General features: G+C 54.7%; 1 protein-coding gene across 1 annotated transcript; it reads left to right on the top strand.

Annotated features, from left to right (window-relative positions):
- The first annotated feature begins 2,244 nt into the window (after positions 1-2,244).
- GPRIN2 (G protein regulated inducer of neurite outgrowth 2) lies at positions 2,245-7,547 on the top strand. The gene is made up of 2 exons (XM_040242150.1): positions 2,245-3,046; positions 4,090-7,547. Exon 2 carries the CDS (start codon positions 4,096-4,098, stop codon positions 5,428-5,430), a length of 1,335 nt encoding a protein of 444 aa, XP_040098084.1. The 5' UTR covers positions 2,245-3,046; positions 4,090-4,095; the 3' UTR covers positions 5,431-7,547.
- The last annotated feature ends 7,344 nt before the right edge of the window (positions 7,548-14,891 follow it).

Below are 14,891 nucleotides of genomic sequence, written 5' to 3'. Positions count from 1 at the left end.
TTCTTAAGACTCCTTCATCCTCTGTGAAGGGCAGGTTTTGTGCCTCCAAACACTTCTCAGTAGCCCAGGAATGCTCCCTGCTGCTTTCCCCAGCTTTGGCCCTGTCAGTCCTATCAGGCCCTCCTTTGCTGGGATGGATCAGACCACCTACTGGAGGTTGCCACGCCCCTCACTATACAAGGAGGGATTTGGGTGGTGTATGTCCCTACCTGGTCCCTAAGAGGTAAGTTCATATCTCAACATTTGAGGAGTGTGTGTGTGTCCGTATGCATGCATGTATGAGTGTACGTATCCATGTTCTCCCAAGCTGAGGTTTAAAATAGACTTGGAAACAGTGAGATGATGGAGACATTGGGAACACTGGTGGTGACTACCGCCATCCTAGGATGGGATGAGGAAGGGAGAGATTAAGAAGCAAACCAAGCTGCCCTGTAATCGGAATGGCTTCCTAAAAGCCACCTTTCTACTCCGACGCCCACTTCCAAGTACCAGTCCTGTGATACCTTGAGCACAAGTCACTCTTGATGGGAGGAAGAAAGGTAAGATTATTAACAATCACTGTTCCAGGCAGTCCGTATGCCATCACATCATGTCTTCACAACAGCCCTGCAGAGTGGGGATTTATTTCCGATTTGCAGATTGGGGAAACTGAGGCTCAAAGAGGTTAGGGGTCTACCTGAGTGTGCATACGTAGGAGGGCAAGAGCCTGGATTGGAAGTATACTCCTTTGTTTCACTTGTTCGTCCCTGGCTCCGAAGTTCATCTGATCAGCTCTATTGCTTCCTGGGAGGCCTCTATTCTTGGTGGTAGGTGGGGTGTGAAAAACCTTCTTTCGCTAGCATACCTTGATGCAACTTCCCTTGAAGCTCTTCTCTCGATCCGCCTGGGAAGGCCAGCTGGGGTTCAATTGTGGGTTCTTTGACATTTCTGAGCTGTTCCAGATCTCAGATTGTCACCTGCCATTTGTGGAGGTGGGCTAAGGAAGGAAACTAACAAGAAATATAACCTCCCACTCCCCTGGGGTCTTTGTGGTCACTACTTTCACTCTGAGTGACAGCCAGCCCTGAGCATCAGGCAGCCACCTGGTGAGGCAGAGGCAGCAGGTACCTGCACTGGCAGCTTCTCGCCAGCTCCTGGTGGAGACTGTGTGTGCCCCCAGCCTTGTCTTTGTTTCGTCAAGGAGACCAAGGTCTGGCTTCCTATGGCCCTCCTCTGGGGTAGGTGGGGTTCAGTCAGAGGCTGTGTGGGCTGTCCAGATAGGATTTCCTTCGGGTTCTTGGGCTTGGGGCTCAGTGGTTGTCCGCCTGCCAGGGCCCATCTTGACCACAAGCCTTCCTAGCCAGTAGGTCTCCTTCTGTCTTTCTGAGTCTCGGCTGCCTACAGAGCTGCTAGAAGCAAGTAGGGTGAATGGGCATCCAGGCTTTGCTCTTACTTGTTCACTTGTTCCACTGGCATATCATGGGTACCGCTGGATACCCATGTGTGGGGTGCTGGGACTCCAGTTGAGTCATGGCAACACTAAATAAAAAGGGATGCCCATGGAAGAGTGATAGTGTCCAGGACGGAGGTCTGCACCGTTCTCAAGAGGGAGCGCAGAGAACCTCAGGCACTCCTGAGTTTGAGTCCTGGCTTAACCACTTACCAGCTGTGTGCCCTTGAGCAAGTCACTAAACCTCTCTGAGCTTTGGTTTCCTCTTCTGTAGAATGGAGAAGATGACTTATCTCCTGAGATTGCTCTTACTATCACATACAGTGCTGGAAAGGAGACGGCACATGCCTGCCACATGGTGGGCGGCTGGGCACTTGGAACTGCTGTTCTTAGTATCATCACCGTGATTGCTATTGGCTTTGTTGACCTTCTCTCTTTATATGTCCACCTTAGAGCCTGAGAGTAGGGCCTGGGCCGTAGTCTTTTCTTGTCTATTCATCATTTTCCTGACTCTTCCAGGGACCAGTCTGGCTTCAGCCCGGAGGAGCAGCTAGGACAGGACACTCCTGCCCAGGCTGGTGCCATGAGTCTTAGAGCTGCATGGTCATCAGCCACAGTATGTGGCCCTTTAAATTTCAATTTTGTTGTTTACTCCCGAAGTCGCATCTGACTCTTTTGCAACCCCATGGACTGTAGCCTGGCAGGCTCCTCTGTCCGTGGGATTTCCCAGGCAAGAATACTGAAGTGGGTTGTCATTTGCTTCTCCAGGGCATCTTTCGGACTCAGGGATGGAACTCACATCCCCTGTGTTGGCAGGCGGATTCTTTACTGCTGAGCCACCTGGGAGGCCCTAAATTTCAATTACTTAAACAAAATCAGCAAATCAGTTGCTGAGTGGCACTAGCTATCTGTCAAGTGTTCAGTGGCCACATGTGACCAGTAACAACCATACTGGACAGCGCAGAGCAGCGTGTTTTCATCACTGCTGAAAGCTGTGCTGAACTGGGCTTCACAGCAAGCCTGGAACTCTAAGGGGACAGGTGCTCTGGAAACAGCCTCACCATTGCCTTGAGCAGCCACCAGCCATCTCCTGAGCTCTGGGGCAACAGGAAGTTTTAATGTACAGAAACTGAGTTCCTGAGAGCCCTTCCCACACTGCCTTTCAGTGGCCTTGCTCGCCTCGCCAGGTTGCTGGTTTCGCGGCAGTTCTTATCAGCCTGGGCTGGGAGGGCGGGACTGGGACTGCCCGAGTTGCTGCTGTTGCCTGCCATCCCCACCCTGCTTCTCCAGCATGTCCTGCCTGGCTGGGAGTCTCAGAGTGATGTTCCCTATTCATGACTTCGCCCTGGGCCAGGCTGGCTCATGCCCTGACCCCACTCCCTCTCTCTGGGCCCTACCCAGCCCCCAGCCTGCTGCCCCCTTCTTGTGATCTGAACATATGCCTCCTGCTTTCTGCTCACCCTGTTCCTTGTTCCTTCCTCCCAGGCACCATCTCCTTCCTCTCTCTCCAGGGCCCACCTGCAGGTCTGGAAGAGTCTGTATGGCTAGAGAAAGGGACAAGAATGGCTGGAAGGGAGCAGGGGCAAGAGAGGACATGTGTCTGATTGGTGGTTACAGGTATTCCCTACTTTTCAAAAGTTTGCTTTATTCCACTTCACTTTCATGGGAGACCTACATTAATTAGTAACTGTTTTCAGTAATGGAAAGAAATTCGAAGAGTTTTACAAGACAAGGTAATTGATTCTTTACACTGTTTTGGCTTATGAAAAGGTTTCATAGGAATACTCTTCTTTCAGATAGTGGGGGTGACCTGTATTGGACCCCATTTGGTGGGCACAGCAGATCTGCATTAGTTCCATGTTGCCTGATCTCAAGAGCATGGCACACAGAAGGTGCTCATGAGTTGGCAGCGGGAGGAGTGAACGAATGCCAAGTGAGTCCTAAAGGGCTGATACGGGAGCCTCTCCTGTCCTTGGAGCATGCAGTGGGAGGCAGGAAACGCCTTCCCCTTCACAGCGGCCAAGACTGAGCCCCAGAGACGCGACAACCCAGCCAGGCCAGGCCAGAGAGGATGGGGAGGGAGCGTGAGAGAACCCAGGGTGTTCTCAGTAAGCCCAGTATTCATGCCTTTCTCATCCCCAAGACTTCTGTGCCCCCACACTGTGTACCAAAGAGGCTCCAGTCCAAGTAAGTGAGATGGTGATGGTTCTGGGAGGAACCATGGTAGTATCCATCAGTCCAGCTTTACTGGTTATTAAAATACTGTAATAGTTCTGTGCTGATTGACTAAGAGCTATTGTCCCAAAGCCCCGAGTCCCCAGGCCCCAGCAGGCTTGGCCTCGCCCCTGGCTCCCCCTCCCCCGTAAGCCAGCAGTAGAGTCAGCCACTAGCCTTCTGGATGGCCTCTAGGGTCTCACCCTAGGGCTCGTTCTGATCCCTCAGGTTTGGTGTTTAGAAGCGTCATCCGGGGTATGTGTGGTGACCTTGATTTGAAGCGTCTGGCTCCTGTCATCACTTTGCTTGTGGCTCTGACTGGTCAGGCAGGCTGAGACTGAAGCTGTCCCCTCAGTGTGCCTTGCACGGTGTGAGCCCCCAGCAGAATCCAGCAGAGATGCTGCTGCCCAGCTCAGTGCCACCCCCTCCCTCTCTCTCTCCTGCAGGCAGCCATGAGATCCAGCCGTCCTGAGCCGGATGCCCCGGAACCCCTCAGTGCCCACCCTCAGCCCCTGTCCCGAAGTTCCTCCAGCCTGCTGGATGAAGGCCAGGGGCAGAGGCCAGAGTATCGCAAGAGAGCCAGCAGCGCTGTATGGCAGGCCCAGGTCCCGGAGGCGGAGGGGCAGCAGGCTGAGTGCGTGGAGCAGGCACGAGCCTCCAGCCCCCAGCCGCAGCCCAGCGCCGTGGGCCACTGGCGCAGCAGCACTGTGGGCAACGTGTCCACCGTGGGTGGTAGTGACCTGAGTCGCCCGCGGGACCCTAGCGCTGCCGCTGTTCAGAGGAGCCACTCGGACCTGGTTCGCAGCACCCAGATCCGGGGCCACAGCGGTGCTCAAAAGGCCAGCCTCAGCTGCTCAGCCCTGGGCAGCTCGCCTGTCCATAGGGCTCGGCTGCAGCCCAGCAGCACCTCTGGCCAGAGTGGCCAGACCCCTGCAGGCTTGGAAAGGGACCTGGCTCCGGAGGACAAGACTTCAAACTCAGCCTGGACACTGGAGAGTCAGGTGTGGGTGCCACCAGCTGCCTTGGGAGGCACAGTGACCCACAGCAGCAGCCCCAAAGCCACTGGCCGGTCGGCCACCACCTCCTGCCACGCTTTGTCTCCAGCAGCCCTGCTCTGTGGCCTGAGGGAGGGGGGCGCCAGCAGCTGCTGCCACGGCTTGCCTGCCCCAGGGATTCTGGCCTTTCCCAAACTAGTGGCATCAGTGAGCGAATCTAGGCTACAGGCTCACCATGGGGTGAAACTCCAGTGTACGTTTCCTGGGGGGCTTCCTGGGCACTCCCACTGCTGTGCCCACTCTTGGGGTCCCACAGGGTTAGCCATGGGGCCTAGTGCCAGGACCAAGGATATGTGGACCATGACCTCAGCAAGTGACTTGGCCCCAGTCTTGGCTTCCCCTCTGTCAGCCCAGGATGCTGGTGTTCAGGCAGCCCCCAAGGCAGTGTGCAAGGCAGTGCCCACTAGCCCGCCTCTGGAAGCTCCTGTGGTACTGCACATGTTCCCGGAGGTAACTCTGGAGCCCAGCCTGGCAGCGGCGCCATCTCCTGTGCGGGACGTCCGATGGGACGCTGAGGGCATGACATGGGAGGTCTATGGAGCTGCAGTGGACCCGGAGGTGCTCGGTGTGGCCATCCAGAAGCACCTCGAGATGCAGTTTGAGCAGCTGCAGCGGGCCCCTGCCAGCGAGGACAGCCTGTCTGCTGAGGGTAGGAGGGGGCCACTCCGAGCTGTCATGCAGTCCCTGCGGCGCCCCAGCTGCTGTGGCTGCTCCAGTGCGGCCCCCGAGTGAGGAGCTGCAGCCCCTGGAGCTGCCCGGGGTGCATGGACTCAGCCCCAGGGACGGTGGGGTCCCCATGCTCTTTGGATCCACAGGCACCCACCGACACGTCTCTGTCCTCTGCTGCCCGCAGGTCACAGGACTGCAGCCTGGGGGTTCCCTGCCCCCAGCAGTCGGGCTAGTTTATAAGGGCTTGATTGCCAAGAGCCACGTGCGGGCTCTGAACTTTGGGACAGTTTCAACACTGTGCGTAAGGGGGATCCTGACTTCTCTGTAAAGACCCTTGACCTTCTATCTAGTCTCTGTTCAGAACTCTGCCATGTTTCCCCCCAGGCCTCTTTGTGGCGTTATTTTCACAGCAGTGCTGAGATGCAACAAATTCCTGACATAAGAGGTGGGGTCTCAAGTGGCAAGGGCTGTCTAAGTCTTTAGGGAAGGGAACGGACATTGTCGAGGCTTCCTGTGTGCCACACGCTTGTCAACTCACTTTCCTGAGTCTTCACCGTGTTTTACAGACATAACCACAGACATTTGGCAAGACTGCAGCTGCCATGCCCAGGTTGGACAGCTCACAGTGGTGGGCTAAGAGTGGAGCCGGGGGCTGGCTGAAGCCTGGTGTGTTTCCCTGCAGCATGTAGTTGGCAGAGCAGGGCAATTGTGAACAAGAATTTATTGAGCCCATATTCATTGCCAGGTTTTGTGGCTTCCTTGGGGAAGAAGCTGCCTGTGCCCTTGTTGAGCTCACCATGTATTGAGCATTATAGAGGGCTGCAGGGTACTTCTCGGAGCCGACCGCCTGGTAGATGATTGTGTTAGGGTCTGGCAAGGTTAGTGCCCTGCTGAGAGTCACTTGGCATGGGAAGGTGGAGTCAGGACCCACATGCAGCCCTGCCCGTGACCTGGGCCTGTTCCTGGGCCCACTTCTGCACCCAGGAACCCAGGATCTGACAGCCAGCATATTCCCCATCCCCAGGGGACCAGCACTCTCGAGGTGGAAAGGACTCGCAACAGTGGGTTAACTTTTAAAGCAGTAGTGACAACAGGCCAGAGAAACCAGGTGAGAAAGGCAGGTTTCAGGTCAGAATGCATCCCAAGACCCAGCATGGGGCTTTCATATTCCAACATGTGACTTTCTCACTCCCAGCTGAGGCTGGGTAAACTGCCACTCCTGCTTGACAATGACAGCCGATCAGAGCTGCTTCTGAGGGTGGGCCTGGGGCAAAGCGGGGGGGTGGTGTGCAGGAGGGGACTTGACTTCATCTCCCTTTTAAAGTGTGATCAAGCAGGTTGTCACGAGGGTCTTGACACCATGTAGCCTGGGGTCCTGGGCCTGTCCATCCCTCCATGTGTGGAATGGGGCAGGCGAGTCCACTCTCGGGAGTGACACGTGGGACACGTGGGCACCAGGGTGTCCTCACCTCTGGCCCTGCACGGGAGCACCAAGAACCCCAGCTGTGGGGACACAAGGGGCGGGGTGAGGAACTGGCGTAGGAAGTCACCTTCACACAGGGCCAGCGCTGAGCAGGGTCTTGAGGGCACAGTGAGGCTGGACGGGTGGGTGAGTGGGATGTGGCATGCTAGGCAGAACAGCCTGGTCAGAGGCTTTGGAGGCTCCTGTCCTGCCCGGGTTGTGGTGAATCATTGAAGTAAGGGCTGTATTGGGGTGTTTGTCGAGTTGGGAGGCTGGTAAGGGGGTCCCAACTGTGAAGCTCCTGGTGTGGCTATGGAAGGGGACTTTATAGGAGCTGTGGATGCAGGAGTGGGGCCAGATTTCATTACAGTAATATGCCTTTGGCTGCCATGAGGGGAGATTCATGCGGAAGAAGTGGGAGGCGGGATCCTGAGCGGGGGTGAGGGGTCCTTGGGTACAGGAGCCAAGGAGGGGCCTGTTAGGGGGAAACGGAGTGGGTAGCTGGGGCTGAGCACACATACTCACACACAGTGTGTGGTGGATTTGGGAAGAAGGAGGAGTTGCAGAAAGCTGCAGTTTCCAGTTTGAATAAAAGGAGATGAAGCTACCACGTGGGACAAGGTGGGAGGCCCGGGAGGGGCAGGTGAAGGGCCATATGCCCCAGGGCTTCGCGGGCACCAGTGACCCCCTTCATGAAGAGACTTTCTCCTCTGTCCTACACATGCCATCATGCGTTTATTCTCCATATACCACCTCCCCATGCTACACCTGGTATGCCAAGATGGCAGGCCGGGATGCAACCTGAATGGGAAGGGCCAGCCCAGCCTCCCACCTGCTTCATCGCGACCGAGGTGAAGATTGGCAGGGTGGTGCTGGACTCCAGCCTGGCCTGTGTCTGACCTTGGTGCTGTGTGTAGCTGGGGCCCACAGAACATGCCCCCTAGGTAAGCTTGCTGCCCCCAAACAGTGGAAAAAGAGTGTCCTTGGCCTCACTAACCCAGGCTGCACAGCCTCTGCGGATAGGTCTACTTGGAGGAGCTGAAGCTTCATTTCCAAATTCAACCGGGAGGCCCAATCCACCACCCCATTTCCTGGGCAGGCCTGGCTGGCAGTGGTTGAGGGTCCCAGGACATGGCCACCAGCTTCCTTTATAGGGCTCCTCCTCTCAGACTCCAGATTTCTGTCCAGACTTTCTGGGACCCTGTCCGGCCTGGCTCTAGGAAGTGCTGGATTTCATTGTGTGTACATTTGTTTCGTTTAGAATTTGAAATAAAGTAATGGAGGTCGCAACTTTGCCAGGGAAGGATTTTGTTCTGGTAGATTCTGTCCCATAGAACATCCTCCAGATTCTTAGAGCTCCCCGTCCAGGCAGGAATCTCCTTCCCTCATCTCCAGGGACTCTCCCTTCTGTCCACTGGCTCTCCATCCTGGCAGCCTGGGCCCCCGATAGCAGAAGCCTGGCTCCCTGACACTTGTCCCCGTGGGCCTGGCCAGGACACAGGGCGTGCATCTCCTGTCCAAATCGAAGTCTGCGATCACCCCCGCAGGGATCACCAGTTCACCCGGGGAAGAAGCTGTCCCTGCCAGAGTGTGGGCTACTGGTGAGTGGCCTGAGATCACAGTGTCGGGGCAGGGAGAAAAGCAGAGAATGGCCCTTTCTCACTGTGACATCACCTCCCGAGTTAGCTAAATTGGGTCTCTGTGCCCCAGAAGTACTGAATTTTTATTTCACTGTAGGCCAATGAGGTCTTCCCCATACAGGTCCTGACACAGGATATGGAGAGGATACTACAGTTTAGTGGAGTAAAACTCGAGTTTGAATCCTGGGTCTCACCTATAGCTATGAGACCTTGGGCAAGTTACTAAAACCTCCCTGATCCTCAACTTCCTCATCTATAAAACGGGGATACTAATGGTGCCTCCTCCTTTGGTTCGCTGCGTGGAGTAAATGAAGAACCCACACGTGGTGCCCGGCGCTGACAGCTACTGTCGCTGAGTGCAGCTCCCGCAGCCACCAGTAGGGGGCGAGCTTCTGCCCTGCTAGTTTGACTCTGATTAAGGCTCACGTTCTGTTTCCTTTGGAGAAGGAAATGGCAACCCACTCCAGTGTTCTTGCCTGGAAAATCCCAGGGACGGGGGAGCCTGGTAGTCTGCATGCGGTCGCTAAGAGTCGGACACGACTGAGCAACTTCACTTCACTTTCTGTTTCCTTAACCCTCCTTCATTAAAGAGCCTCTGTCCATGTCCTTCACTCTCTGCTTTGAAACATGCTTGAAAGGGAAAGTGTTAGCTGCTTAGTCGCGTCTGACTCTTTGTGACCAAATGGACTGTCGCCCACCAGGCTCCTCCGTCCATGCAATCCTCCAGGCAGGAATACTGGAGTGGGTTGCCATTTCCTTCTCCAGGGGATCTTCCCGACCCAGGGATCAAACTCATGTCTCCTGCATTGCAGGCAGATTCTTTAGTGTCTGAACCACCAGGGAAGCCCTGAGCCCTACTTGGGAGACATGTATTCTGGCCCTGGTCCTCTGAAATGCTGGCTCCCAGAGCCATGTTAAGGAGAACCACCCCACCTCTCTCTGCTAGTCTGCAATAGGCTCCCCAGGAGCTTTTCATTTTCCAGCACCTTTCTTAAGAAAAGACACCACATGCTTTCTCAGCATCCTATAAACGTGGCTTAGGAAGCACAGTGCCTCCATTAGCGTCCATTCCAGGAGCGGTGGGGAGGCTCTGCAGGTCCTGCAGCCACTGCCGTGGTACACTTTCTCCCCCATCCCACGTTTCTCCTTACTTATTTTTCACTTTTATCTTTTTGATTGCGCCAGGTGGCATACATGATCTTTGTTTCCTCCCCGGGAATCAAACCTGTGCTGTCTGCACTGGGAGCACGTCTCGACTACTGGACTGCCAGGGGAATCCCCCCCACCCCCCACCCCACCCCACCCACCCCCACCCTGTTGTTGTTTAGTCACATCTGACTCTTGCCACCCCATGGACTATAGTCTGCCAGGCTCCTCTGTCCATGGGGTTTTCTGGGCAGGAATACTGCAGGGGGTTGCCATTTCCTTCTCCGGGGGTCTTCCCGACCCAGGGATTGAGTGTGTATCTCCTGTGTCGTCTGCTTTGGCAGGTGGATTCTTTGCTGCTGAGACACCAGGAAAGCCCAAAGTATCCCCTGTTTCTCTTTAATTTCAGTTCTCCCTTTCTCCTTTTCTGTATCATGTCTTCTCTGCCCCCAGAAGCCTTCTGTCTCCCCACCATCCATCCCACTATCTCACCCTCTGCTTCCTTCCCGTTGCGCCAAGGCTTTGTCTTGCCTTATTCCCTCTGCTCCAAACAGCAGTTTCTCTCTTCTTGTGGCCAGGGTCACGGCATTCCTGGTTTTCACTATTCTAGGCTCTTCTTTCCACCTGTCCTTTTTCTCTTTGGACGAAACCCGAATGGCTTAAGCCTGAAAAATAGCTTCTGAGCCTCTCCCTGAAGGAGGAGGCCTTGCTGGGACGCCTGGGGCTGCTTTGCCAGGGTGTTTCCGTTGCTTTTGTTCAAAGAGAGAGAGCACTTTCCAGTGGTTCTGCCAGCTGAGTGAAGAGGCTTTGGTCTGGCTAGAAGGGCACCCTGTCGGTCATCAGTTTTGGTGGCCTTTATGGGGCCCTGAAAAGTTGGCTTAAAGCTCAGCATTCAGAAAACTAACATCGTGGCATCTGGTCCCATCACTTCATGGCAAATAGATGGGGAAACAATGGAAACAGTGTCAGACTTTATTTTTTGGGGCTCCAGAATCACTGGAGATGGTGACTGCAGCCATGAAATTAAAAGATGCTTGCTCCTTGGAAGAAAAGCTATGACCAACCTAGACAGCATATTAAAAAGCAGAAACGTTACTTTGCCAACAAAGGTCCATTTAGTCAAAGCTATGGTTTTTCCAGTAGTCATGTATGGATGTGAGAGTTGGACTGTAAAGAAAGCTGAGTGCTGAAGAATTGATGGTTTTGAACTGTGGTGTTGGAGAAGACTCTTGAGAGTCCCTTGGACTGCAAGGGGATCCAACCAGTCCATCCTAGAGGAAATCAGTCCTGAATATTCATTGGAAGGACTGATACTGCAGCTGAAACTCCAATACTTCGGCCACCTGATGGGAAGAACTGAGTCATTGGAAAAGACCCTGATGCTGGGAAAGATTGAAGGTGGGAGGAGAAGGGGACGACAGAGGATGAGAAGGTAGGATGGCATCACTGACTCGATGGATGTGAGTTTGAGTAAACTCCGGGGGTTGGTGGACAGGGAGGCCTGGTGCGCTGCGGTCCATGGGGTTGCAAGGAGTAGGGCATGACTGAGCAGCTGAACTGAACTGACTGATGGGGCCCTGGCTGGCTAGGTCACCCAAGGGACAAGTTGGGTGTGTGCGGCTTCAGGTAGACCTTTTCTCTTTCATGTTTTCTCCTTGCTTGGCTTGTGATTAGGTTGGGGCATGGCCTGGGCCTCAGGAGGGGCACACCATGCTGTCTTGTCTCTGCTTCCCTCCTGTGTGGAACTGGACTTGGGTCTCAGAGGCAGGGCTGGGGTCAGGAGGAGGAGACTTCTGAGAAGACTTCTGAGACCCCGAAAAAGCCTCAGTTAGGCTCAAGTAGGGAGACTCTGCTGGAGCTAGAATTTTCCATGGCTTACCAAAGAACTGTACTTGGGATGCTAGAGTCTAGCTGGGGAGGAGTGGGCCTCTCACCCCAGGCCCACTTGGCTCAGCTGATAAAGAATCCTCCTGCAATGAGGGAGACCTGGATTCGATCCCTGGGTTTTGAGGATCCCCTGGAGAAGGGAATGGCTACCCAGTCCAGTATTCTGGCCTGGAGAATTCCAAGGACTACAGTCCATGGGGTTGCAAAGAGTCAGACACCTGACTGAGCAACTTTCACTTTTCAGGCCCACTTGGCCTATTGCCTTTAGCCTTCTGCTTCTTTTTACATCTCACTTTTAGCTGTCCAGGGTCTGGGAAGGGAGTTGACAAGGGAGCCATTTTGTTGCAAGCTTTGTGGCTTTTGTAAGCCCAGTTTGTATCTCTTAAGGAAGACTCTCTGGTTTGATTTTTTTCCCTTCAGACTTGGGGGAATTCAGGGAGACTTCTTGAGATTTCAACCCAACTCCCTCTGCCCTGATACAGTTCCCTGGATTGCACGGCTGTGGTTGCAGAGGGGCTGGGACCCAGAGCTGGGGCCCCAGATCGGGCCCCAGGCCGCTGATCAGGTTGGCCAGGGGAATTTGGTACCGGGCTGGTACCCAGGCAGCTCAGCCAGCCAGAGGAGCCCGGGCGCCCCCTGGTGGCCGCAGAGTCGACTTTCAGAGGCACCTGGGGGCGCTGGTTGGGAGCCACCAACCCCGCCCCGCACCCGGGCGGTCTGGCCCGACCTTCTTCCCCTCCCGCCCTGGTTCGGAGACTCGGGGCGGGGTGGGGGAAGGGCGGTCACTGCCAAGTTCGGTCCTTCTGCCGTCTTTCCCCCTTCTGCCACTCCTGATTCTCCACGCCAACCAGGACTCCTGAGGGGAAGATTCCAGAGAGGAGGAAAGAGCTGGAGAAGATGGAGGGGGGAGTCCAGGCAGGGCCGGGCGCAGTGAGGGGTGCAGGTAAGGGGCAGGCGCGAGACAGGGGAGGGGAGGCGGAAGCGGGGGAGGCGGGCAATTTCTGCTTTTGAGACAGAAGACCGCCTTAGTGTACTCACACCTATGACTCCGAATGTGAGTTTTACCCGTCCAGGGGCCTGGGTGTAGGAGCCTTATTTTGCAACCCTTCTGTCTTTGCATTTACCCAGAGTTTCTAAATGTGCCCTGTGGCCCCAGTCCATGAGAGTCCTCTTCGCGGGCCAGGGAGAGAGCAGGTGTGGACAGCCAGGAGTGTGCCTCCCTCTTGGGGCTCTGACCCTGTCTGACAGAGGGAGTATAGGGGACAGTGGGCTTGAGGAGGGGGCCCCGGGCTAGAGGTGACTCACAGCAGCTGGAGCTTAAAGCTCACTGCAGCGAGGGCTTAGGTTGGGGTCTTTCCCCTGCCACTTCCTGCCTGGCATGGTTTCCACCGCTCCGTCTGGTGCCCAGGGCCAGCTGGGTGTGCCAGGGGTGATGGCAGCTGAGAGAGGTTGGAGGCAGAGCCTGGGCTTTGCAGCCTGTCAGGCAGGAAGACCGGGTAGAGCCTCTCAACTGAAGTGTGCCTGAGGGATGTGTCTGGGACCAAAGCAAGAGTAGAACTTGCACAAACTGGAGGGAGAGGGCGTGGCTGTGCCCAGGACAAGCCCTTCTCTCTCATTCCAAGCTCAGAAAGCCTCCCTCTGGCGGTCTCTCCTTGAGGACATCATTTTTAAGTTGGAATATGGTTGCGTCTGTCTGCCTGCAATGTGTGAGGCCTGGGTTCAATCCCTAGGTAGGGAAGATCTCCTGGAGAAGGAAATGGCAACCTCTCTTCAGTATTGTTGCCTGGAAAATCCCATAGATGGAGGAGCCTGGTAGGCTGCAGGCCATGGGGTTGCAAAGAGTTGGACACGACTGAGCGACTTCACTCACGCACAATGGTTGCTTTACACTGTCAGTCTCTGCTGCACAGCAGAGTGAATCAGCCATCTGTATACACACCCCCCCTCTTTTCTGGATTTCCTTCCCACTCAGCTCGGGCTTCCCTGGTGGCTCAGAGGTGCCTTCAGTATGGGAGACCTGGGTTCCGTCTCTGGGTCAGGAAGATCCCCTGGAGGAGGGAATGACTACTCAGTCCGATATTCTTGCCTGGGGAATCCTATGGACAGAGGGGCCTGGTGAGCAACCGTCCATGGGGTCCCAAAGAGTCGGACACGACTGAGTGACTCACACTTTGACTTTCCACTTAGGTCACCACAGAGCACGGAGGGGAGCTCCCTGTGCTGTACGGTGGCCCCTCTGCAGCGTCTGTTTTATACACAGTGGTGTGTGTATCTGTCACTCCCAACATCCCAACCCATCCCATTCTACCCCCGCCCTGCCCCACTGGCACCCATATATTTGTTCTCTGTGTCACGTTTGCTTGGCAAATAAGATCGTCTATACCGTTTTTCTAGATTCCACATATATACTTTGCTGCTGCTCAGTCACTTCAGTCGTGTCCGACTCTGTGCGACCCCATAGACGGCAGCCCACCAGGCTCCCCCGGCCCTGGGATTCTCCAGGCAAGAACACTGGAGTGGGTTGCCATTTCCTTCTCCAATGCATGAAAGTGAAAAGTGAAAGTGAAGTTGATTAGTCGTGTCCGACCCTCAGCGACCCCATGGACTGCAGCCCACCAGGCTCCTCCATCCATGGGATTTTCCAGGCAAGAGCACTGGAGTGGGGTGCCATCGCCTTCTCCGCATATATACTTTAATATACGACATTTGCTTTCCTCTGTCTTAACTTCACTCTGTAGGAGAGTCTCTAAGTCCACCCATGTCTCTGCAAATGACACAATCTTTTTATGACTGAGGACTGTTCTGTTGTCTATAGATACCACACCTTCTTGATCTCTCTCCCTGTTGACGGACACTTAGGTTGCGTCCATGTCCTGGCTTTTGTAAAGAGTGCTGCGTGAGCACTGCAGTCGTGTGTCTTTTTGAATTGTGGTTTTCTCTGATCCTTGAGAACTGTTTTAATTGCCAATAACTGAATTATGAACCAAAAGTTACCTAAAGGATGAGAATGTTTAATTTCTCACTTAATTCTTAATTTCACTTAAGAATCTAGGAGGTCGTTGTTCTCGAGAAGGCTCAGCGGTTCAGTGAAGACATCAGGGATTCAGATTCTCTCCATAACTGTGCTTGGCCATCCTCAGGGTGTGGGCAAGGGCTGTCTTCATGGTCACGGAGGGCTGCAGCCCTCCCAGGCACCACCTTCTCATAATAAACACGGGACCTACAATCTGCCCAAATCATTGGTATACACAATTAACCAATTGGAAAAAATAATCACCTTCTTACAGCCTGTCAGCGAATGAAGGGATGATCCTCGTGGCTACCACACTGCAACACCAAGGAAATGGCAGATGCAGTGAGGATATTTTGCATACTTTATTTACCTCTCA

This window comes from Oryx dammah, unplaced genomic scaffold, assembly GCF_014754425.2.
Source record: "Oryx dammah isolate SB20612 unplaced genomic scaffold, SCBI_Odam_1.1 HiC_scaffold_6, whole genome shotgun sequence".
Lineage (NCBI taxonomy): Eukaryota > Metazoa > Chordata > Mammalia > Artiodactyla > Bovidae > Oryx > Oryx dammah.
Note: the sequence above shows the minus strand (reverse complement) of the source record. Positions and strands in the feature narration are given on the sequence as shown.